The 26,033-nt window shown below is 42.9% G+C and overlaps 1 protein-coding gene across 1 annotated transcript in view; it reads left to right on the top strand.

The window, feature by feature from the left end:
• KLHL14 (kelch like family member 14) overlaps positions 1-26,033 on the top strand; it is a 199,809-nt gene that overhangs the window by 88,825 nt on the left and 84,951 nt on the right. The window contains exon 2 of the mRNA XM_030190135.1: positions 9,352-9,473. Coding sequence (XP_030045995.1) covers positions 9,352-9,473 — 122 coding nt within the window. The remainder of the gene's footprint in view (positions 1-9,351; positions 9,474-26,033) is intronic.

Raw genomic sequence — 26,033 nt, 5'->3', positions numbered from 1 at the left:
GAGTTAACGACTTTGAATAACTTTGTGTCATCAGCAAATTTAATTACCTTGCTAGTTACTCCAATCTCTAAATCATTTATAAATATATTAAAAAGCAGCAGTCCTAGCACAGACCCCTGAGGAACCCCACTAACTACCCTTCTCCATTGTGAATACTGCCCATTTAACCCCACTCTCTGTTTCCTATCCTTCAACCAGTTTTTAATCCACAATAGGACTTTTCCTCCTATCCCATGACCCTCCAATTTCCTCTGTAGCCTTTCATGAGGTACCTTGTCAAACGCCGTTTGAAAATCCAGATACACAATATCAACCGGCTCCCCTTTGTCCACATGTTTGTTTACTCCTTCAAAGAATTGAAGTAAATTGGTCAGGCAAGATTTCCCCACACTTGCCTGTTTGCCTATTGATATTGCCTGTACCTGGATTACTCCCCTGCCTGCTGCTTGCCTGTTGACAGTGCCTGTTCCTGGATTACTCCTCTGCCTGCTTCCTGCCTATTGACTTTTCCTGTACCTGGATCACTCTCTTGCCTGCTGCCTGCCTGGCTGATACGTTCACCACCCCGCTTCCAGCTCTGTGTCGTAAGTCCTGCAGGCTGCCCGCACCTAGGGGCTCAACCTCTGGGGAACGGCGGTCAGCGCAGGTGAAACCTGGGGTTGTCCGGCCACCAAGCAGAACCTGGTCCGAGTACCGGGCTCAGCAGTGCTCTACTTGGTACAAGAACTCACAAGTCTGAAGCACACTGAGTTAGCTGATTTTCTAAGCATTGTTTGCTTGTAGAAACAGAATGATATTCGGCCTCTCCCCAGGCTACATGACTAGCCTAATAGATCTACCAATTTGAAATGCCACCAAAGGCACAAGATCCTACCCTACCCTCCACTTCCTGAGATACCAAGGTATAAAATACAAGTCTGCTTACACAACCAGCTTCTCATATGTCTGCACCAAACTCTGGAACACACTACTGAAAGGCCTCAAATTCTTAAACAATTACCTAACCTTCCGAAAACACCTGAAAGCTTACTTATTTAGGAAATTCCTTTACGATGACCCCACATAGCCAGATGAACTACTGGGTTACACTTTACAATCTCAGAAATAGACATAACCGAACCAGGCTAACCGAACAGACCTATAACATGATGCTTGTCTACTCAAATATGTCTGTAACCCATAGTATGACCTGTCCACTTAAGATTATTGTAATCCTCCTCGAACCAATATAACCTATAACCCACTCACATAACTGTAAGCCACATTGAACCTATGTGGGGTACAAATGTAATAAATAAATAAACAAACTTTTAATCACTTAGGGACTCATTTTCAAAGCACTTAGACTTACAAAGTTCCATAGGTTACTGTGGATCTTTGTAAGTGGTTTGAAAATATGCCTCCTTAAAAATCAGATCCTCAGTGTGGTGAAATTGCTAATCCTTACATCACAGCTAAACGGGTAAGAAGTTAAAGAAAAATCAATGTATATGGGTTACCAGATTTTACTTTTGTGTTTTTGCTCATATCAGTTTTAAAGCTGTGGAAAAAGCCAAAGTAGTCAAGTTTTTGGAGTGGAGGAGTGCTTAGTGCAGTGGGTTGGGAACCTGGGTTTGGTTCCCACTACTGCCTAAGGCCAGCAGTGAGTTGAGATCCTGACAAACCGCGTTTAATTCTCGCTGCAGCTCTGTGTGACCTTAGGCAAGTCACTTAGCCCTCCCTTTCCCCAGGTACAACATACTACTTAGAGCGTAAGCCCATTAGAGACAGTGCAAGTATGTGTACAATTGTAAGTAAACCGCTTCAACTCATGCTCAAAAGAGGCAATATATAAAATTTAAAAAAAAAAAAACAATTTCTGGTATTGCTTTCTAAGATCTTGCTCCTTTTTTCCCCAATTCACATGACCTGATTTGTGTGTGTGTGTGTGTGGGGGGGGGGGGGGGGGGGGGTCTTTTACTAAAAATTAGCACATGTTATCTGCAGCAGGGCCCGTAGGAATAAAATGGGTTCTTTGGCAGATAACATGTTCTAACCTTTAATAAAAGACTCCCGTAGTAAACGCTTTGTTCCCTTAGACCCAGAATGGAGGATGGCCTTATTATATAATTTGAAATTATTCTGTATAGTTCAGAAGGATTATAATATCCCTCCAGATACCAAATTAAAATATTGGTAAAGAATGGTAAAATGGGGACGTCTTATCATACAATCCGCCTGACCCTCAGATGTGGTCAACTTGACATTTTTACCTAATTAGCTAGCACACATAATTTTGTAGTATTACAGCGCTATTTAATGGATATTAAGTCACAATTTCAGAACAGGTTCACACATTTTGATGAGTGGAAATCATTCTACAACAGTCTAAATTCTTGTGTCTTACAAACATAGGGGCAATTCTGTAATTGAGTGCCTCCATTTAGGCATCTGGAGAGCATGTGGTAGGAGCCTATTCTGTGACGGAATCTAGGTGCCTAGGTTCTGATGTAGAATACCAGTGGATCCAGAAATCAGCACACACACACACACACCACTTATAGAGGTAGCATAAGTGTGGCAGGAACATTCCTAACACGGTATTCTGTAAGGGGTTCTTTTACAAAAGTGTGCTAGTGTTTTTATTGCTCGCTAATGATTATCATACGCTAAACACTAGAGACGCCCATAGGAATATATAGATGTCTTTAGCGTTTACCGCACGCTAAAAACGTTAGTGCCCCCTTGCAAATGTAAATTAAACGTGTATTTGTAGAATAAGGCTTAGGCATCATACTAAAATTTATGAACGTAATGCACATGTTAATATGAGTGTCTAAGTTATAGAATTGCCCTTATATTGGATTTCTGATTATCTGGCTCACTATTAAAAAAAAAACATTATGTTGCTGAATGCGGGAAGATAGATGTCGTAGTGTTTTTAACCACTAGCTTATCTAAGTGGAAGTGATTTTCACATAGGCATTTATCCAAAGAACTCTTTACATACGTGGTAACATAGTAGATGATGGCAGATAAAAACCTGAACAGTCCATCCAGTCTGCCCAACAATCACACACGTTATCAATTAATGATTAAACCAACAATAAATGTGGTATAAAATACTTGATCCTGATCTTTCTTTGCCTTTTCTGGAACAAAGACCGTAGAAGTCCACCCGGCACTGTCCTCACATTCCAACTACTGTTGTTGAAGCTCTCTCCAGCCCATTATAAAACTGTCTTGCTATATTCGGGACACAGACCATAGAAGTCAGCCCGGCACTGGCCCATGGGCATAGTTTGGGGGAGCAATGGGGAAGCATTGCCCCCCCCCCCCCCCAAAAAAAAAAAAACCCCACTGCTGGACTGATTGCCTCACTCTCCCTCCCTTGCTTGATGCGTTCCAGTATGTAGCTCTCTCTGTCTCTCTCCGCCTCCGTTCTGCTTTGTCCCTTCTTGCACCCCCCCTCGCACATCCGTTCCCTCCCCTCAAACCTGCCCTAGTCCTGCGGCTCCTTCCCAGTGCAGCCGCAGTGAACAGGAACTAAAAACAGCTAGTGCAGAGTTCTGTGCTACAGCAGACAGTTTTGGGTTGGGAGAGGGGCTATGGTGGACACCGGAAAGAAGGGAACAGGGAGACAAAGGGCAGGTTTGAGGGGAGGAGGTGGACTGCAGGCGGGGGGGGGGGGGCAAGAAGGGTTAATACTGGATAGGAAAGGAGGGGAGGGGGGGAGGGAGATGCAGGAACACGTGGGGAAGGGGAAGAAGAAGAAAAATGGCATACCATTTTGGGTTGGGAGAGGAGATATGCTGGACACTGGGGAGAAAAAAATAAGGAAACCAGGGCCAGCGAGACATGGGCTCAGAGCGCCCATGTGTAGAGACACAGAAAGCTTGCCTCACTGGATTGCACCTTAGCTGCCACCATGTTCATCGCCCCTCCCCCACCATATTCCTCACCACCTTCCCTCCCCCATCCCACCCTTTACCCAAACAGGATAGCAGTGGCATAAAGAAAATGGCAGTATGGACCTCAGGAGGCCGGTGGAAGGGGAGACACTGGGCATGGTGGAAAAGTAGATGGGAAGATTTCTGGACATAGAGGAGTGTTGAAAAGAAGATGGGGGGGGGGAATGTTGGAAATGGAGGAAGATGGGAAATCAGTAGGGTATGCTGGGCAGGAAGGAAGGTAGAAAGGAAGATTAGGGGGACATTGTGGACGTAGTCGAAAGGGAAATGGGAGGATATAATGAACATGGAGGAAGGTGACAGGGAAGATCAGGGAGAGATAACTGGCATGAGGGAAGAGGGAAGACAGGAGAGATGCCTTATATGGTTGGAGAAGAAAGGAAGAGAGATTTTTGGCAAGGGTGGGGGAGAGATGGAGAGCTAGACAAACAGTAAAAAGAGGGCGCTTGAAGACCGGAGGATGAGAAGGAGGCATGAAATTTGAGAGGCAGGAAATAAATTGGAGAAAGCTAAGTCAGAAAAATCAATGAGGAAATGAAGACGATAGGAAGACAGAAAAGAAATGGCAAATAGACATAAGGCCCTGGACAGCACACTAAGAGGACAGGAGAAGCAGAAACTAGGACCAATATGATTAGGAAAAAAAATCACCAGATAAAAAAAAGTAGAAACCATTTTATTTTCCATTTATTGATTGGAATATGTCAGTTTTGGGAATTGATATTTGCTGTCAGTATCTTTATATTTTGCACATTACAGAAGCAAATGCATCTCTTTCTATTTCTCTGATGTTATACTGCATACAGAATCTGACTTTTTAAAAATTTCCACATTAATGTTGTCTACATATTTTTTTGTAGTCACATTCTGTATTTGGAGAGAGGGTCTATTTGTGTTCTGATGTATGACTGAGGTCAGTTATTCTGATATAGTGTTACAACTTATTCAGTTTTCTCAATAGGTCTGTCTGTGCTATTTATGATGCTGCCTTTACCTAGGAAGGTCCTTGTCAGTGCTGATATGGAATAGTAGATTTGACTTTGTAGGGTTTTGTATTCATTCATAATAGGTCTGCTGCCGGAGTGGGGTTATGTTGCTGCTACTGAGATGAAATTAGAATCAGATTTTTTAATGTTTTTGTATAGTGAATCCTATAGGAACGTGCCCTAGTGCTGCTTTGCACACATTGCATGTGAGAAAGACTTCTGTGGATGCAGAATGTTTGTTTGCATTTAACACCGTGACAATGCAGAGCCAGTGGTCTGTATTTTTTATATTAGAGTTCCAGGCAACATAATTTAACCCAAACAATTTTTGTTGACAAAGTTTACTTTTTTTTTTCTTTCTTTTTTTTTTTTTTTTAGTAAAAGCTTGAAATAGAAAACTGCCTGACTAGTGTTCAGAATAAAGGGACATCCTCACTATCCTTCCTAACCAGAGTTTTAGGGGGGGGGGGGTTTCTTTTTTGGTTGTCTTGGGAGGGGTGGTGCCACCTCATCCCTCACATTAGGAAGCAGACTGCCTTGAGCTGCCCCTGGGGGTAAGTGCTGTCAGTTTCAGTAGAGGGGGCCAAGAGGAAAAGTTATGCCTGGGGGCAAGTGCTGCCTCTGGGAGAGGAGGGCTGGGAAAAAAGTAATGCTTGTAGGGTGGGGGTAGGATAAAATGCTGCCTGTAGATGACCCCAGAAAAAAAGGACTACCTTTTTGGGGTGTCAGTGGGGGGGAGGGGAGGGCTATTTTTTTCTATCCATTTGGCATGCTATGGGGAAATGGGGAAGTGCTGGTAAGGAGGGAGAGAGAGGGGGGAGAGGAAGGGAGAAAGAGGAGAAAGAGTTGGGCTTTGGAAAAGGAGAAAAGAGGAGGGTGTTGGTGTCAGGCCTAGGGAAAGGGAGAGGGAAAGTGTGCTCTTTCCTTGCTAATTCATGTGCTGGTTCATTTCAGTTAAAAAAAGATCTCTTTCACTGTTTTGATATGAAGCTTTCATATTCATATACTGGCTTCATTTTGTTTTTTTTCCTTTGGAATAATCATAATGAATATGTACTGTATAAGATGTCTGTATGCAAATGAATATGTTAATATACCAAGCTCCACCCTTTTTCCCTCCCCCCCCCCAAATGAAACAGACTGCGCCCATGCACTAGCCTTAGTTCTTCACAGTCAGAGTCACCATCTAAGCACTACTCGACACATAAACACACATGCAGTCATTTGCGTTTTGTTTTTTATAACATCCATTTTCTAATTAGGTATCCTCTGTGTTCATTTCACGCCTTTTTGAATTCCGTCACCATTTTTGTCTCTACCACCTCCCTCGGGAAGGTATTCCAGGCATCAACCACCCTCTCTGTGAAAAATAATTTTCTGACATTACTCCTAAGTCTACCACCCTGTGTATTGGCTTGCCAACCTCAGAGGTATACAAAGAATTTATTAAAATTAATAAGGAGGAGATCTGGTGGAATGAGAGAGGCAGATGCCTGAAAGGCACAGACTGGCTGACTCACAGGAAAACTCCCAAATCATTGCCAAGCATCCAGAACTGGAACAGCCGGGTGCACAAGTTCAGTCCTTGAGGGCCGCAGATGGGTCAGGGCTACAGGATATCCCTAATGAATATGCATAATGTTAACAATCAAGTAACTGTTTGTTTATGACTTTAATTATTTATTTGTGTCATCTATATATATAATTCTCACTCCAACGTTCTGTCCTGCCTGGGACCGTGGCTCCTGTGGTCTGCTAGGCACCATCATGACGTGTGCCCCTCACGCCCCTCCCACCGAGTTCCAGACTCTGCCCTCCCTCCGATTTCAACACCCCCCCCCTCTGCGTTACGGACCCCTGAACCCCCCTGCCGCAACCCCCTCGACCCCCCCCCCTTCCAGACGAAAACACTCCCCCGCTGCCGTCGCGTAACTGTGCTGATGGGGGACCCCAACCCCCGACAGCCAAAGTTCTCTTCTCGGCTGCGCCGGGGCGTTGCTTCATGAATGATCAGCTGTTCAAGTTTCTGTGTGTGCGTCTGACATCAGACGCATGCACAGAAACTTCAACAGATGATCATTCAGCAAGCAACACACCGGCACAGACGAAAACAGAACTTCAGCTGTCGGGGGTTGGGGTCTCCTGTCAGCACAGGTACGCGACGGCGGCGGGGGAGTGTTTTCGTCAGGAAGGGGGTCGAGGGGGTCGCAGCAGGGTGGTCCAGGGGTCTGTAACGCGGGGGGGGGGTGTTGAAATCGAAGGGAGGGGGGAGTCTGGAACTCGGTGGGAGGGGCGTGAGGGGGCCTTGAAATGGGTGGGTGGGAGGCCTGTGTGGGTGGGTGGGAGGGAGGGGGGCCTTGAACTGGGAGGGAGGAGGGAGGCAGGCAGGCACCCAGGTCTTGAACTGGGAGGGAGGGAGGGAGGCCTTGAACTGGGTGGCAGGGAGGGAGGGTGGCCTTGAACTGGGAGGGAGGGTGGCTGGCTTTGAACTGGGAGGGAGGGTGGGAGGGGGTCTGGAACTCAGAGGGGATAGAGCGAGACAGCGAGGGAGGGTGGGGGATTGCCTTGCTAGTGCCCGTTTCATTTCATAACAAAACGGGCCTTTTTTACTAGTATTGCATATAAAATCTACTTCTGGTCTAATTCTTATGGCTCTCATGCATTCTAACCATTCACTACTCTCACACCTAATCCTCACTCTAATTTCATTCAACCTCTCTTTTTCTATATAGTCCACTTTACCCTTGGGGACAGTATGATACACAATTTCCACTTTTCCTATCTGTTACAACGAAATTCTATGCAACATATTGTACTGTGCTTCAAGTTCAATATTCTATAACAGAACTTTCCGTACTGAGTTGCTGCAAAGCCCTCAAGCGTAATATGCTGCCTTCAAACTTGTTGCAAGGACTTTCTGAGCCAAAATGTTCCTGCAGTTCTTGTAAATTTCCGGGTAGAATCCACCAGTCAATGTATCACGCTTCTCCCTCGGTGTTTCAGTGGAGTTCTTACATACTCCAACTCAAATCGCTGACTTGATTTTTACTGATGTATACTGACAAACAGCACCACAAAACATCAAACTGTCCCCAAGGGTAAAGTGGACTACATAGAAAAAGAGAGGTTGAATGAAATTAGAGCGAGGATTAGGTGTGAGAGTAGTGAATGGTTAGAATGCATGAGAGCCATAAGAATTAGAGCAGAAGTCGATTTTATATGTAATATGACACAAATAAATAATTAAAGTCATAAACAAAGAGATACTTGATTGTTAACATTATTTAAATAGTGTAACGAGAGTAAGAGAGGGAGCTCATTATAGGGATTAGTATTCATGAATATACATGAGATAGATCTGCATGTGTGTTACCTCCGCTGTATATACAGATCTATCTTGTACATATTTATTACGGATATCCCGAAAACCTGAGTAGTTTGTATCCTTGGAGGACTGAATGTATACACCCTTTGCTGAGATGTGGGTATACTAAAATGGCTGTAGTTGTGAGCAGATGTACATTCAGTAGGTATGGTGGTGCAGGTCAGCATGCTGAGTTGTGCGTGAGGGATTGCCAGGTGCAGTGGGAATTGGGGTTATGATTAATAGCAATACATTTCCAGCTCGCTGTGGGTGGGCAGTCACTCATTTCAGTAGCTGCCCTTAATGAGAGTAACTGCACAGCTAACAGGTCCACATCTCTGGATCAGTGCTGAACATTAGCAGGGCATTGCTCTAGGGAGGCTCACAGCAATGTTAGTTGTGCCAGTTGGTGTTGCCCATTGATGCCTAGGGGGCCAGAATGAAGGACTTAGGGAGGAAGTAAGAGTGTTTTTGAAGGACAGGATGCCAGGCTGAGTTCAGCAACCAACAACACAGGCTGTAAAGAATTTTCACTCTCTAACCCTTACCTTGCTGCAGCTAATTATACAAAGCTAGCATGTGTCATTCAGTGCTTGATCAAAGAATTAGCTCACAAACTCTGTATATAACCTTAATTTTTTCAAGGTTCTTTGAGTGTAGAATGGCTTATAATAATGATTTTGACTAATAAGATTTTTGACATGCAACTTTATACTTAACCTTAGTACAACTCCAGAGCATTTCATGTGTATTCAGCTGTAAAGAGTGAGAATTTAAAGGGATAATATAAGAAAAAGGTCATTCTAGAATGAACCTCTAACAGATTACATGAAGGTAGCTTACTGGTCCATAGGCAGTGCACGGGTGTGCAGCTTCTTTGGTCATTTGTCTTCTTTCTCCTTTACTGCTTGAGATTGTTGAGACATGGTTGACAGTGGAAAGAAATGTGTGAAAACCAGAAACAAAGTGAACACAGGTAGGGCTTTTTGCAGTGCTGAAAGACTGCCCTACATCATATAGTTATCCATCTCCTCTCCTGTTTTGGGTACAGAATTCGCTCCAACAAAAAAATGTTGTTATTGGTTGGGGGACTGCCGCCTGGTCCTGACCGGCTTCCCAGCAATCTAGTCCAGTACTACGATGATGAAAAGAAGACATGGAAAATACTAACAAGTAAGTGGTCCTTTTTTCTCTCTCTCTCTCTGCTTTTTATTATACAATAGTTACCGAGTGGTGTTCATTGGAAATGGTAACTGGCATATCATATTGTTTTCTTTGTTACAGTGTTTTTGTTTTAGAGTGGTTAAGTGATGCATGGAAGGTAATAATTTTAAAATAAAATTAGGCAACTTGACAGTGACCTAAATCATTTTTTTAACCAGAAAATCTGAAAAAACCCTATATATAAAATAGTTTTTTTTTCTGTCTTTCCTCTTTTCTGTCTCACTTCTGTATTTTTAGCCTCTGTCCCTGTTTCCCTGACATTAACACAGGTGACGTGTGCATTAGACAGGTCCTGCCTGCAGCGTCCCTGTCCGTTTGTCCTCTTGCTTTCATGTCTGAATGCCTGAAAGGTTAGTTGAGTTGTGCAGCAAATGTTTTGCCCAGTGCAGCTATTGAAATATATTGGTTACAATTCCCAATCTTAACTTGCACAAGGAATCAAATCATAGTTTTTTAAGTTCAGCGTGGCCTCTATGTTCACCAGGCCCCTTAGAGGTTGAGTGCCTGCACTGGTCAATAAAACTACATTTTAACTGTCAAAATTCCCCAAAGCAGTGTAGATAAAATAAATGAGTGATTTTGATCCATAAATCAAAGTCATGCTTTCTGAACTAAACAAATGGTGAAATCTACTCCAGCTGTTGTTTCTTAGCCATGTGTAAATATAGCCTGTACAGGATTTCCCCATTGGTTCTGTTACCTCATGGGCCATCATAGACTGAGTGCTGAAGCAGGCAGTTGCTCATGGGGTAGGCCACAGTCAGCCTGATAATGTCTTTAGACTTCTTTTCCAGGATAGTTGCAGAGAGCATATATTCCCAATTGCCCTCTGTGTACTAAAATCATATTTAGGATTTCTTCCCTGTGTACTCAGGGTTTTAAGTGTTTTCCTCCCACTGATATGTTTTTTGGGTGGAGAAGAAGAGAGATATTTGTATTTATTATGTTCTTTTTTTTTTTTTTTTCAAAGACCTTTCTGGAAGAAGAACAATATAGTATTTTAAACTAAGGATGGTATAGCAAATATGTAAATAAATAAAACAAAATAAACTACATGTAATCAAAATGTTGTGTTAGATTCTTGATATACTGCCTTTTCTTTGGTACAACCACAGAGGTTTTCATATTACATAGAGTTCTGGATAAAAATGATCTCTGACACATGCATCTCTACATAGGAATACTTTTGAGTTCAATTAGCATATTTATTCCTTCCCTTTCTTTCTGAATTTACCTAAGTTCAGAGAAGATATCGATGGGTAATTCATGAATAAAGTGTTTCTAAAGTCCTGACATTGAGCTATGTCCCACCAGCAGAATGAAACACTCAGGCATCTGCTGATCAGAACCAGATCTGTGCAGTCATCACAGTTCTGTTCAAAAGCCACAGGTGTGGCATATATTTTAGTCCAACAAAAGTGATGATAAGTACATTTTTATGAGGAGGGGAGAAAAGAGGCAAATTGGGGATAAGACCAAATGAGAAAGTACTACATCTAAGGAAGGTTTCTATTTTGAGTATTTTAACTGGGGCTAATCTTTCCAACCCAACAGTAGGAAAGAATTATACAAAAGGGATCGAGAATGTCTGTCCATCTGTCTTTCTCCCTGAGTACAAAGTAACTCTGAAAATTTAAAGAAATGTGATGCAAATTGGAAAATCTGGCAAAAAAGATTAATTGCATTAAAAAAAGGGGCCAAATTAGTCTGGGGGTTCCAGTAAAATAAGCCTCCCCCCCCCCCCCCCAAAAAAAAAATGTCCCATTGCATTTCTGTGGGAAAAGAAGTTCCAGCTTCTGTAGCATAGTAACTTAGAGTGGAATGTAGCTATTAGACAACAGGGCAGGGAAGTTTAAAGGTAGAATTACCTACTCTTTCAAACCCTCAAACTGCTTCTACCCCCCCCCCCCCCTTAAAACGGCCCCGTCCATTATATCCCAAGGATCAGTCCAGACAAATGGGTTGTGACTATTTACCAGCAGGTGGAGATAGAGACCACTAATGAGTTGTGCCTGATGCTAGGGTCCACCTTGTGGGTCAGGACCCCAAGAAAAGATCTAGATGTCATTGCAGATAATATACTGAAATTTTCTGCTCAGTGTGCGGCGGCGACCAAAAAAGCAAACAGGATGCTAGGAATTATTAGTAAAGGTAAGGTGAACAAGACTGAAAATACTATAATGCCTCTGTATCACTCCATGGTGCGACCTCACCTTGAGTATTGCGTTCAGTTCTGGTCGTCGAAGCTCAAAAAAGATATAGCAGAATTAGAAAAGGTTCAAAGAAGAGTGACCAAAATGATAAGGGGATGGAACTCTTCTCATATGAGAAAAGGTTAAAAAGGAAGTTAGGGCTCTTCAGCTTCGAAAAGAGATGGATTAGGGGAGATATGATTGAGGTGTATAAAATCCTGAGTGGTGTAGAACGAGTAGAAGTGAATCAATTTTTTTCTTGCTCCAAAAGTACAGACTAAAGGACACTCAAGGAAGTTACATGGACATATTTTTAAAACAAATAGGAGGAAATATTTTTCCACTCAACAAGTAGTTAAGTAGTCTGGAACTCTTTGCCAGAGGATATAATAACAGCAGTTAGCATATCTGGGTTTAAAAAAGGTTTGGACAAGTTCCTGGAGGAAAAGTCCATAGTCTTCTATTGAGACAGAAATGGGGATGCTACTGCTTGCCCTGGGATTGGTAGCATGGAATGCTGCCACTATTTGGATTTCTGCCAAGTACTTGTGACCTGAATTGGCCACGGAAACAGGATATTAGACTAGATGGACCATTGGTTTGACCCAGTATGACTATTCTTATGTTCTTAGGTGCCTTATAAGGTCCTGAGCATAGCAACCAAACCAGTATTCTCTATCTCCAGCAGGCAGGATAGCAGCTCCTGTGCAGTGTGGTGACATCTGTGTGACCTGTCCTGCTTGCAGGTTCAGTAGAGTTTGGGGTTGAGAATATCCTGTGTCTCAGGTGTAAACCTAGTGGTCTAGGTCCCTCCCTGCTCCCCATTGCCACTTTCTACCTCTCTCATAGTCTTCCCTACTCTTTTTCTCTTGCCTCGATCTAAAAACTACTCTTTTTCTCTTGCCTCTATCTAAAAAAAAAAAAAAAAGTCAGCCACTGCGGATCTCTTGGAGAGCACTTGTGCTGTGAGAAAATTGTGGGCTTCACTGCCTTGGAGGTCACAAGACTGGCTGTTTCTGTGAGTATATTTTTTATTCACTATGTCTGAGCCCATTAAGTCTTGTGCACGCTGCGGGGGTAAGGTCTTGGCTACCAGTTCCTGCATGCTGTGTTTCACATCTGTGGACATGCTGCTGTTACCTAATTTTGCCGTCAGTACTCCATCTCTGGGAGTTCAGATGGGCTCCGCTCTGGTGACAGTTTTGGCGGGCTTCAAAGCAACGGCTCCTGCACTCCTCGATGCTTCAGTAGCCATTTTGTCAGCAGGTTCCTCGCTCATTACTGTGTCCCGGGATGTTGGTTTTGCGGGGAATAGAAGACTCTGCCCTGCCATTTTCACCTGATTTGTTCTTTTATTGCATCAAGTATTTTTATTAAAGTCAGCTCAAACTGCCTCTGCTTCTCCCTCTCATGTTATTTCTGATGAGCAGCTTCCTAAGAAATGAAAACTTTCTGTTTCACAGGATTTGGAGGATGTTCCTCCTATGGACTCAGAGGAGTTTTTATCTGTGGATTCTGACTGTTCTAGTTCTGCTGATATCCCTGACTTGGACATTTCAGGGGCAGATGGGGTGATGATCCTACTGTAGCTAGGTTATTTTTGAGGACGGAGTTGTCTCTGTTGATCACAAAATCTATGGAGGCTTTAAATATTTCTTCTGCTTCTCAGTCCTCTGGTGTTGCTCCCTCTATTATGTCAGGTACTAAGAGGCCTCCTGTAGTTTTCCATATTCATGCTCAGTGGGATACCTCTGATTTTAATCTTCGGGTGGCTCGCGCTATGTCTAAATTATATCCCCTTCTGCTGTGTGATTTGGAGCAGTGTGCTCTGCCTAAGGTGGATGCCCTAGTTACTAAACCACTATCCCTGTTGAAAGTGGCACTGCATTAAATAACATGCATGACCACAAGCTTGAGTCTTCCTTGAAACTTGCCTTTCAAATAGCTGCGTTAAATTCTCAGGCATTGATTTCTTCTTCTTTTGTGGTCAGGTTTTCTTTATCGTGGATTTAGCAATTGTCCACGTTGGACTTGCCTCCAGACTTTCTCTTCCCTTGAGGCGGGGTTGTCCTATTTGTCAAACACTATATGATATTCTTTGGGCGTTGGCTAAGGTTATGACCTTGGCTGTTTCGGCACGACACTGGCTATGGTTGAGACATTGGGCAGCTGATGTGGCATCCAAATCTCATCCAGTGAAGTTGCCTTTTCAGGAGAAACTAATCTTTGGTGCGGATTTGGAGAAGATTGTTAAAGATCTGGGAGATTCCAAGGTCCAGCAGCTACCTGAGGAGAAGACTAAGCCTCATCTCTAGGCGGCTAAATCTCATTTTCAAAAAGCATGGAGGTATAGACCAGAGAAGGCTAGTACCTCCTCTCAAAAGACTCGCTTTCCTCAGACTCAGTCTTTCTTTCTCAGGGGCAAGAAGTCCTTCTTCTACCTCTAGAGTCTGTCCCTCTTTGCAGCCCTCGCAACTACGGGGGTCGAGGCTCATTCTTTGTACATAGACATAGGTGAGCTTCTTTCCCACTTTTACAAGGAGTGGACCACCAACACTGCAGACCAGTTGGTCCTAGATATCATTCTCTATGGCTACATGCTAGAATTTTCCAAACCACTTGCAGATCTTTTATTTTTGTCCCCTTGAGGCAGCTCTGCATAGAGTCGGGCAGTACTAATTACCTTGGCACCTCTAATGTGACTGGGGGCCATTCAGCCTGTTTCTCTGGCAGAGAAAGGCATAGGTTGATATTCCATCTATTTTGTTTTCTCAAAGAAAGAAGACTCTTTTCGCCCAGTTCTAGATCTCAGAGGGATGAACAAGTCACTCAGAGTGCTACACTTCCGAGAGACTCTTCGATCTGTAATATCCTTGGTCCAGCCAGGCAAGTTTCTCACCTCATTGGACCTCAAGGAGGCTTATTTTCATATTCCTATTTGACCTCCTCACAGAAGGTTTCACCAGTTTGTGATCCTGGGAAATCATTATCAATTCACTGCCATGCCTTTTGGCCTCGTCACTGCACCTCGCACATTTTCCAAAGTCATGGTGGTGGTAGCAGTCTTTCTTCGCAGACAAAGGATCCTGGTTCATCCTTACCTGGAAAATTGGCTGATTTGGGAGCCTTCTTATGAAGAGAGCCATCACAGTATGCAGACAGTCCTATCTCTTCTTTCTGCACTGGGTTGGGTGGTGAATTACAGCAAGAGTCATCTCACCCCCACCCAGACCCTGGAATTTGTGGGAGTGTGCTTTGATACCTCGGTGAGGAAGATTTTTCTTCCTCAGCATCATCAGCTTAAGCTCAAACAGCAAATTCTCGGGCTTTTCTCTCTTCTCTGCCCACGGGTGTGGGGTTACGCTCAGGTTAACATAGTAACATAGTAAATGACGACAGATAAAGACCTGTACGGTCCATCCAGTCTGCCCAACAAGATAAACTCATTTTACATGGTATGTGATACTTTATATGTATACCAGTGTTTGATTTGTCCCTTGCTTTTCTCAGGGCACAGACTGTAGAAATCTGCCCAGTACTATACTGTTCTTGTACTAAGTTCTGAAGCTAACGTCTAAGCCCCTTAAAATTTACACTCCAGCCCATCCCTATCTATTCAGCCACAATCAGGGCATAGACCGTAAGTCTGCCCAGCTCCCATTTTGTTTCCCAATTACCGGCATCGCCACCCAATCTTTGCTAAGATTCCATGGAACTATTCCTTCTAAACAGGATTCCTTTGTGTTTATCCCACGCATGTTTGAATTCTATTACCGTTTTCATCTCCACCACCTCTTGCGGGAGAGCTTTCCACATATCCACCACCCTCTCCGTGAAAAAAATACTTCCTGACATTAGTCCTGTGTCTGCCCCCCTTCAACCTCAATTCGTGTTCTCTAGTTCTACCGCCTTCCCGTCTCCGGAAAAGGTTAATTTGTGGATTAATACCTTTCAAATATTTGAACGTCTGTATCACGTCACCCTTGTTTCTCCTTTCCTCTAAGGTATACACGTTCAGGTCAGCGTCTCTCCTCGTACGGTTTGCAATGCAAATCCCATACCATTTTTGTAGCTTTTCTTTGCACTGCTTCCAGTCTTTTTACATCTTTAGCAACATACGGCCTCCAAAACTGAACACAATACTCCAAGTGGGGCCTCACCAATGACTTGTAGAGGGGCATCAACACCTCCTTTCTTCTGCTGGTTATGCCCCTCTGTACGCAGCCTAGCACCCTTCTGGTCACTGCCATTGCCTTGTTGCATTGTTTCATCACCTTTAGATCCTCAGACACCAAGACCCCAAGGTCTCTCTCCTGAGTCAAGCTTACTAAGGTTCTCTGTTCTATGGTGGCGACTTTTGATGTTTTGCCTTGGGCAAAATTCCATATGCGGCCTCTGCAGTCTTCTCTATTGAGCCAGTGGTCTCTGGTCTTGGAGAGTTACGACCAGTTTGTGCCATGGACACCTCAAGCTAGATGGAATCTGACTTAGTGGCTTCTTCCTGCGCACACTGAGGCAGGGTTGCCCTTACTGACTCCAAGTTGGTGTGGTCTCACCACCGATGCCAACCTCTTCGGATGCGGAGCCCATTATTTCCACCACTGTGCAGGGCCATTGGTCGAGAGTGGAGACTTCCTGGTCCATCAGTAGATTGGAACTTTGAGCTGTCCAGAAAGGTCTGTTGGCCTTTGCATCTCTTCTTCCTGGGAGACCGGTGTGAGTACTCTCAGACAAAGTGACGGCCGTGTCGTTCATCAACAGACAAGGGGGAACAAAAGTGTGCCCCTAGCCCAGGAGGTGTGTCTTCTTTTTCAATGGGTGGAATTCAACATTCCGATAATTTCAGTGTCCCACATTGTGGATTCACTGAATTTGCAAGCGGATTTCCTCAGCAGGGTGTCTCTGAACCCAGGAGAATAGCAACTACTGTCAAAGACTGCATTTCACCTCATTTCCACACAAATGGGCCTTCCGGTTCTGGACCTCATAGCATCCATACTCAATGCAGAGGTCCACAGTTTCTACAGCTGCTTCATTGAAGAAGGACTCCCTGGAAATGGATGCACTAGTACAGCTTTGGCCATGAGACAGCCTCCTTTACATGTTTCCTCTGTTGCCTATCATGGGAAGGACATTGCACAGGATTGCTTGGCACCCAGGAAGGTCATTCTTGTAGCTCCAGACTAGCTCAGACGTCCTTCGTATGCGGACCTCATCTGTCTTTAAATCCCTCCTTGGTTGGCTGTTCCTCCTCAGACAGGCTTATTGCACTAAGGTCCAGTACTTATGGAGGACCCCTCCCACTTTGGTCTTATGGCCTGGCTCTTGAGAAGGCATGATTTAGGAAGAAGGGTTACGCAGATGATGGTATTTCTTCATTGCTGCAAGCATGAAAGCGATCCACTGTAGGATCATACACTTGGGTTACAATAATCCAAGGGAACAGTACAGTATTGGGGGTAAAAGTGCTTTTGTGTATGGAAGAAGAGCGGAACTTGGGGGTGGTTGTGTCCGAAGACCTTAAGGTGGCCAAGTAGGTAGAAAAGGCGACAATCAAAGCCAGAAGGATGCTTGGGTGCATAAGGAGAGGGATGACCTGCAGGAAAAAAAAGTGGTGATAGTGCTCTTGTATAAGTCTCTGGTGAGGCCCCATTTGGAGTACTGCATGCAATTCTGGAGACTGTACATATTAAAGGATATAAACAGGATGGAGTCAGTCCAGAGGGCGGCTACCAAATTGGTAAACGGTCTCTGTCATAAAACATATGAGAACATGCTCATTGACCTCAACATGTATACGCTGGAAGAGAGGCGGTTGAGAGCGGATATGATAGAGACATTTAAATATCTCAGTGGTGTTAATGCACAGGAGGTGAGCCTTTTCCAAATGAAAGAAAACTCTGGAATGAGAGGACATAGAATGAAAATAAGAGGAAATAGGCTTAGGAAGAATCTAAGAAAATACTATTTCATGGAAAGGGTGGTGGATGCATGGGGCCTCCCAATGGAGGTCATGGAGACAAGGACTGTGTCGGAGTTTAAGAAAGCGTGGGACAGGCACATGGGATCCCTTAGTAAAAAATATCTACCTCAAACCACTAGCTGAGCTGATTCGGTCAATGGATACTCAGTTCTACATATATGCGCATGATGTGCAGCTACTCATACCCATTTAACCTGACTTACCTACAGCCTCAAAAAAACTGATTACCTGTCTAACATCAATTCCAGAATGGGCTAAACAGGAGGAGGGGCTGGTGGTTGGGAGGCGGGGATAGTGCTGGGCAGACTTATACGGTCTGTGCCCTGAAGAGCACAGGTACAAATCAAAGTAGGGTATACACAAAAAGCAGCAAATATGAGTTATCTTGTTGGGCAGACTGGATGGACCGTGCAGGTCTTTTTCTGCCGTCATCTACTATGTTACTATGTTACTATGAACCCAAGTAAAACCGAGCTTCTCTGGGTCCCTAACACGTGGATACATACATGACATCAAAATCCCTTTTGGGAAGTATGAACTCCCCCTCAAATCACAAAACTTGGAATACAGTTAGATTCAACACTTACACTGATCCCCCAAATCCAAGCAACCTTCAAGAACTGCTTCTACTATTTGCGACAGCTACGCTGACTTTCTCCTTAAATCAAGAAGGTAAATCTTATCCTAGTTGTACATGCCATGATAACATCAAGACTGGATTACTGCAATGCACTATACAATGGTCTGACTACAAAGGGCTAGTTGATTCAGAATGTAGCTGCAAGACTCATAGAAGGTTGCAAGTGACGTGACCATATCACACCATTTTTGCAAAAACTTCATTGGCTACCAGTACAATACAGGGCTAAATTTAAAACTCTATGTCTGATCTTCAAGGCCCTGAAAGGAAATGGCCCTGAGTACCTGAAAAACACACCGCCAAGGACACTAAGGTCCTCCCAAGGACCTTCACTAACCACACCCTCTCCAAAGACATTACTCAATCTGATACCTGCAAGCGAGCCTTCTCCAAAGGAGCCCCCACACTCTGGAATGCACTGCCTGAAAGGCTGCGCTTAACACAAAACTATCTCTACTTCAGGAAGCATGTGAAAGCTTGGCTCTTCAATCAGGTCTTTACTAACTCATTAGTCTCACTCACACACACAAGGAGTGACTCAGGCTGCATCTACTGCAGCAGGACATGTTTATCCACTCCTACCCTAGCTGAGATAATGTTTAACCATTTCTCTGACCTCATGTGCAACTTTCTTTAAATCAATCACCTTACTTTCTAACTCTTCCTACTTTCTTATCTTTCTATATGTTACATCTTTGCTTTACCCTTCGCTATCAATTATAATGTTCTTTTACGTATTGTGTTGACATTGTAAATAGTATACCATGCCATACTTTGTATTGTTTTTGAATATTTTTACTGCTGTAATTGTCTATTCTTACTGTACTCCACCTTGAGTGAATTCCTTCAAAAAGGTGGTAAATAAATCCTAATAAAAAAATAAATAAAAAGAGGAGCTAGTGGTTACAGAGGATGGGTAGACTGGATGGGCCATTTGGCTCTTATCTGCCGTCATAATTCTATGTTTCTGTGTTACTTCTGCTTCTTATGCTAGAGTGTGGAGAACTTTTGAGAGCTGGTCTACACAGTGTTTTTACTCTATTTTGTGCATCCTTGTCTTAAATTGTATCCTTTCTTCAGGAGGGATTCAAAAAAGGCTTGGCTCTCAATTTGCTCAAGGCAGCGTTGGCGTGCTATAAAGGCAAAATACAGAGTGTCTCGGTGGCTGCTCACCCTGTTTTTGTGTGGTTCCTTAAAGGAGTCACTCATCTGCGTCCCCCTCTCCACAGTATTTGGCCTCAGTGGAAACTTAAAGTTGTTCTAGGCTCTTCAATCGACCCCTTTGAGCCCCTTCGTTTGACTACTAGGAATGATCTCACTTTAAAAGCTGTTTTTCTAGTTGCCATTTTATCAGCATGGACAGTTTCAGAGCATCAAGCTCTCTCTTGCAGGGGTCTCTTTCTATGCTTTTCTGACTTAGGGGTTTTGATATGGGCAGTTCTGCCTGTTAGCCGAAGATTGTATCTCCTTTTCATGTCAATCAGACTGTGTTTCTTCCTTCTTTTTCCAGGGAGGTCTATTCTGCAGAATATGCTTCCCTGAAGCTGTTGGATGTGAAGCTCGTCGTTATCCGCTACCTTGCTGCTATCAGCGATTTCAGGCGTTCTGATCATCTTTTTGTCCTCTTTGCGGGATCCCAGATGGGTTTGCCGGCCTACAAGCAAAAGTGGATCAATGACTTAAGGAGGCTATTTTTTCTACTTTCATTCTGAGGGGTAAATCTACTTCCATACATGTTAAGGCTCATTCTACCAGGTCTTTGGTGAGTTGTTTGACAGAGTCTAGGGCAATTTTGTTGACAGAGATCTGAAGATCAGCAACGTGGTCTTCTTATTCATTTATTAAGCATTACCATTTGGATGTGTCTGCTCAAGCAGATGCTTCTTTTGGGGCCACAGTTCTTGCTGCAGGGATATCACAGTCGCTCCTCCCTTAAGGATTGCTTTTCTACATCCCATTTGTCTGGACGTAATGGAAGGAAAACAGAATTAATTACCTAATTATTTTCTTTCCTATAGTCCCAAAGATTCAGTCCAGAGCGTGCCCTTCTGTGATGGTTTCGGTTTTTTGATGTTCTGTGAAATATTTTCTGTTTGTATTGTTCTGGTTCTGTTATTTCTAAGGCATGAGTTTTGCCCTATATTTCGTGATTATTTTTCTATCTAGAGGCTGGAGATTTTTCTCTGTAAGTCACTCTCACTGCTTTGTTATCGAACACTGGCTTGGTTACTATGCATAAGACCTGATACAACTCGCTAAGTACAACTCGCTAAGTGTATTCTGTCCACGCCCCACCCATGGATATGTTCCCTTTTCAAGTTGAAAAGGGAACATATCCATGGGTGGGGCATGGACATTTCTAAAATCTGTTCACATTGTTATAGAATACACCCTCTCTGCGCCTAATTTAGGCATTGGGATGTACACCAAGTAAAACATGGCATAAATGGCCACAACTAAATTTGGTCACGTGGAGAGGCACTCATTCTATATTTCACACAGAAATTTAAGCCTATTCTATAAAATTTAGGCGTACTTTAAAGAGTACGCCTAGGTGTATTTTTTCTGTGCAGAATTTTCAGGCGCTGTATATAGAATCTAGTCATATATGCGTGTAGAAGTTAATTTTATAATGGGGCGCGTACTTTAAACGGTAAAGTATGCACCCACTTTGGATTATTTTATTTATTTAATTTATTTATTGGGATTTATTAACCACCTTTATGAAGAGATTTACCCAAGTCATAGATACAGTTTAACCTCAAATTTACAATTTTGTTAACAGCATAACAATAGTAAAATGAACAAGTGTAAATATAAATTAAATGAAAGAGGAAAACTTGAAAACAGCAAATTGAAACCTAATAATAGGACTACCTTGAAACAGGATCAAAAATATACATATTTAACAGCACTGAAATTCAAATAGCAGAGTTATAATACAATGTAAACATAATACTAATGAAATATAAGCACACAATTAGAACATTCAAATAACATTGCTGTGATGCTAATTCTTTTCTACAGTACAACTTACCATATAGCTGAGGGGCCAAATGCAGATATACAGATGGGGATAAGATGAGTGGTACGGAGTCAGCTGGGATAAATAAATGGGTGGCTAACCTAAAGACAAGTTCTTTGTACAGTTAATCAAGGTATAAGGAATTGGTCTATTTTAGTATTTAATAGATGCCTTCTTGTCTTTATAAAATAGCCTTAACATAGGCGCCTTAAAAGGCCCTTTAGCTAGGCATTCCCTTATGAAATTACCTCCATAATGTGGCTATTTTACAAATCTATTCATATTAGTGCCACCAATTGAGTCTGCAATTTTTTAATTTTTATTTTAATGATCTGGAGGTAGAAATTTAAAAATGGAGGACTAATTTTCTTGTATAAAGGCCTGGCTGAAACAAATATTAAAAAAAAAAAAAACTGTGCATAGCTGTGAGCTGCTGCAATACCTGACAGTGAAATTTGTATTGCCATTGTATGATGAGAACTAGACATATACATTTTCAGTCTGCCCAAACCACATCCATACCGTGCCCTTTTGAAATCCCTGCGTCCTAAGGATCGCCACATGGATTTCTGAAATTGCCATTGCCGTTTACACATGTATGTGGTCTACATGTGTAAATACCACTACTTGTATAAATGCCTCAGTTTACATGTGGAGATGCATTTAAAATGGTCTCCTATGTTAGAAGACTTAAAAATCAGAATTTTGTTCTGCTCTCTTATAATGTATCCTGCATGAAGAAATTGAACGATTAGAGAACGCCAACAAGAAGAGCCATCTGCACCTCATTAATTTCTCCAAGCTATGTGATATTTCACCACAAGAGTTGCAGAAGTACAATTTAAAAATCCATTTACATGGGTACATAGTGATTTACGTGTATAAATCAGCCACCTGAAAATTGCCCTCCCTCAGAATGTCTAAAGTAATGCACGGTGTTGCACCACACTTATGCTTTTAGCCACATTTAGGAGATGTGTTTTGATAGCACTGGAAAATAACAAATAAAGGTTTGGGTTTTAAGTGTATGTGTCATTTTATTAAGGAAATCTGCCCGCACAAAAAGTCTGTAGATACTTTCTATCTACGGCAATCTTCAAAGGGAATGTATATGCGTACTAGGGTGATGTGTGCAAGCAAAATATTTTTGGTTCACTTTCAGAAATTTAGGGGGGTTTTGGGTTGATTTTTTTTTTGTGCATTGAGGGGTCCTTTTACTAAGCTGCAGCAAAAGGGAACCTGCGCTGGCATCAGCACGTGTTTTTGATGCGGGTAAAAGGCTGCATTTTTTTTTTTTTAAGAAATGGCCGTGTGGCATGTGAAGCACTTGCCGTGTGCCCATTTCGGGGGGGAGCACTTACTGACCTATTGAGATGGCAGTAAGGGCTTGCGCACTAACCCGGCGGTAACCAGGCAGCTCGCAGCACTGCCTGATTACCACTGGGTAAACACTGGCACTACAGAAATAAAAATATTTTTGTAGTGCCAGAAATGACACATGCTGAGGGTTGGAACTACCACCGGGTACTGCGGTAGCCCAGAGTTACTTCCAGTTTAGCGAGTTAGTGAAAGATCCCCTAAAACATTGGGGGCCCTTTTACTATGTTGCAGTGAAATCTAGGTTTCCTGTTTCCATAAAGGATACTAATGGTGTTATGAAAGGGAGTATTCCTTTGGAGGAATTAGACCTTCATATGGAAGCATAGGCAGTGGTAAGGGGTGAACCACTAGGGACCTGGCCCCACTAATGCTTTGCCTAAGACAACAAGCAATCCAGAGAGTGGAAGAGATAGTTCCAAGAACTGTCAGTAGTCCAATATTATCGACGTAAAAGTTTATTCTCCAATAGAAATAACATACACCATCCAGACCTGACACGGGGCGTGTTTTGGCAATGTGCCTTCTTCAGGGGTCACAACTTAATGGAATATAGAGAGACACGCTGTGTTGCAGATGCTGATTGTTGTTTTCATCTGCTGAGTTTATGGTTTTTCTCAGTATTTTCACTGTATTCTGTTAAGTTGTGACCCCTGAAGAAGGCACACTGCCGAAACACAGCCCGTGCTGTGTCAGGTCTGGACGGTGTATGTTATTTTTATTGAAGAATAAACTTTTACATTGATAATATTGGACTACTGACAGTTCTTGGAACTATCTCTTCCACTCTTTGGATTGCTTGTTTGGTTGCTATGAAAGCACACACCCGCCGTTTTTGGTTTGCCTAAGACAACATCAGCAACTGGAAAGTGCAGGGCAGGGCCAGAGATTGTTTGTTTGGCTCCTCCAGCCAAAAAAGTGCTCCCCTGCTCCTGCACAGAAGGAGAAGGGAAGCAGGTGGAACCTGGAACAATCCCTTCTGTTCTGTCCAAGAAAAGCTTTGGGAATTAGAATTTAGGCTTTGACTTGCCCAACTGTCACCATGCTTAGCCAAGATGTGACCCGAATAGCAGAAGAAAGGAAATAGCTGTGAACTTTCTAGACGCTTTCTAAAGTGGGCCCTGAAAAAGTAGGAATTAATTGTTATTATATAACTAGTAAAAAAGGCCCGTTTCTGACACAAATGAAACGGGCGCTAGCAAGGTTTTCCTCGGAGTGTGTATGTTTGAAAAAGTGTATGTGAGAGTGACTGTGTGTAAGAGAGAGAGTGAATGTGCGAGTGTGTGTGTGAGAGAGAGTGACTCTGGGTGCAAGTGTGTCTGTGAGAGAGAGAGAGAGTGTGTGTATGAGAATGAGAGTGTGTGCAAGTGCGTATGAGACACAGTGTGAGAGAGTGTTTCACACAGGTACGGTGTGTGCGAGAGAGAGAGTGTGTGTGAGACACAGACTCTGTGAGACTGAGTGTATGAGACCAAGAGAGTGTGTGAGTGACTGTGTGACACATAGAGAGTGAATGTGATACAGTGTGAGACAGAGTATGTGAGAGTGAGAGAGAGAAAGACTTTGACTGTGAGAGAGAGAGAGAGAGTGTGTGTGTGAGAGAGAGTGTGTGTGTGTGACAGAGATACCTCCCCCCCTCTCTGGTGTCAGGCCCTCCCCCTCTCTGGTGTCTGAGCGTTACTGTGCAGGATTCTGAGCTCTGGCTGTGCTTCAAGGAACTGACCAATCCTATTTAATAGAATGCACCTCCAACATTCTGAAGCCGAGAAACCTCATGTGGTTGGTCACTTCTGCTTGTGACGAACCCGGAAGTACGTGATGTCAATTCATGAGATGGCTACAGAGAGCAGGAATGCCTCAGCCATGCAGTCAGCTTCAGAATGTTGGAGGTGCGTTTTATTATATAGGAAGTCTAATGCAACTTCTATGCTTCCAGTTCTTGATTCTTTTGTACATAAGAACTGCTTAACTCCATCCCTTTTACATGCACTGTCACTTTGCTTAAAGTAAACCCTCATTCTGAAGGTGATTGCACTTGAAGACATACACCAACAGAAATGTAATTAAGGCTGCATTATTCTCTTTCTTTATTTGTCTGACATGCCATTCTTCACCTTTTTCTTTTTTTGTTTTTTTTAGTCCTACGCTGTAAATCTCTTGATGTGCAGGAAACAAGGTGGCACATAAGTGATCCTAAGTGTATCTTACAAAGGGGAGTTCTTGGTTTAAAAAAAAATGCTAAAAGGAGAGGGATGAGGAGAAAAAGATATTCTTCTCTTTATGATGTTTAGAGTTGGAATTCTTGATCAAAAAATTGTCTTTGTACAGTGGCCCTCGAGACTAGGACTGTGCCCTGTTTCTCCTTTTTCCGATTTAATTCTGAATTCTATTGTATTTATTTTAGCGCATTTATATCCCACATTTTCCCACAAGCGCAGGCACAATGTGGCTTACAACAGTGCAGGAAACAATACAATAGGAAAGGGAAAACATAGAATGACAGAATAGACAGAATAGAATTCTGTTGTACCAGGCTTTTGTCCTTTCTTTTATTTTACTCTCAATATTATTTGATATTTTGTAAAATTATTTGTAGAAAAAAATCTAAATTATTCTCTGATGTGAGCATAGTCTGCCCTGTTCTCGCTGTTTTCAGACCAATAAGTGCTGGCTGTATACATTTGTGACAAACTATCATACCTCCAGCAACAGCAGCTAATTTGTTCCTTTTTCTAAGAGCAGTACTGACAGGTGTATGATGGCACTGGTCACTGCATGCGGTGCAGCTCCGTTGACAGGAGCATTGCCACTCGCACAACCTGCAGTGCAATCTGGAATTTAATAACTGGCTTGTTCTAATCTCCTGGCGACATGGTGGGACAGCCTCTCTATGTCAGAGCTCCATGCCTGGCATGTTAAGAGTTGTGAAATACCACTTAAACACTAATTATAAATCACAGTCCTACCTGCAGTGTCCCCTGGAGAATGGATTTGTGCCTACTTAATCATCAGATCTTGCTCTTAACTGTGGTAGAAAGAACTGGTGGAACACATAGCAAAAGGAAAAAAGAAATACACTCTTTTTAAAGTTTTAATGATTGTGATCTTAAGCGATTGCAGAAGCTTTTGTAGATTTTCTTGTGCTGAATTAAGCAAAGCCACCTAGCACGCCCACAAAAAACCCCACTGGTAAAGCAATGATGTATCACTTTTACTTTCATTATATGTTTTTAATCAGAGCGTGACTTCACACTAGACATAGTGGCGCGGTATGCATGGGCTCACTTGTTTT

This window comes from Microcaecilia unicolor, chromosome 1, assembly GCF_901765095.1.
Source record: "Microcaecilia unicolor chromosome 1, aMicUni1.1, whole genome shotgun sequence".
Classification (NCBI taxonomy): Eukaryota; Metazoa; Chordata; class Amphibia; order Gymnophiona; family Siphonopidae; genus Microcaecilia; species Microcaecilia unicolor.
This window is presented reverse-complemented; position numbering and strand designations above follow the sequence as displayed.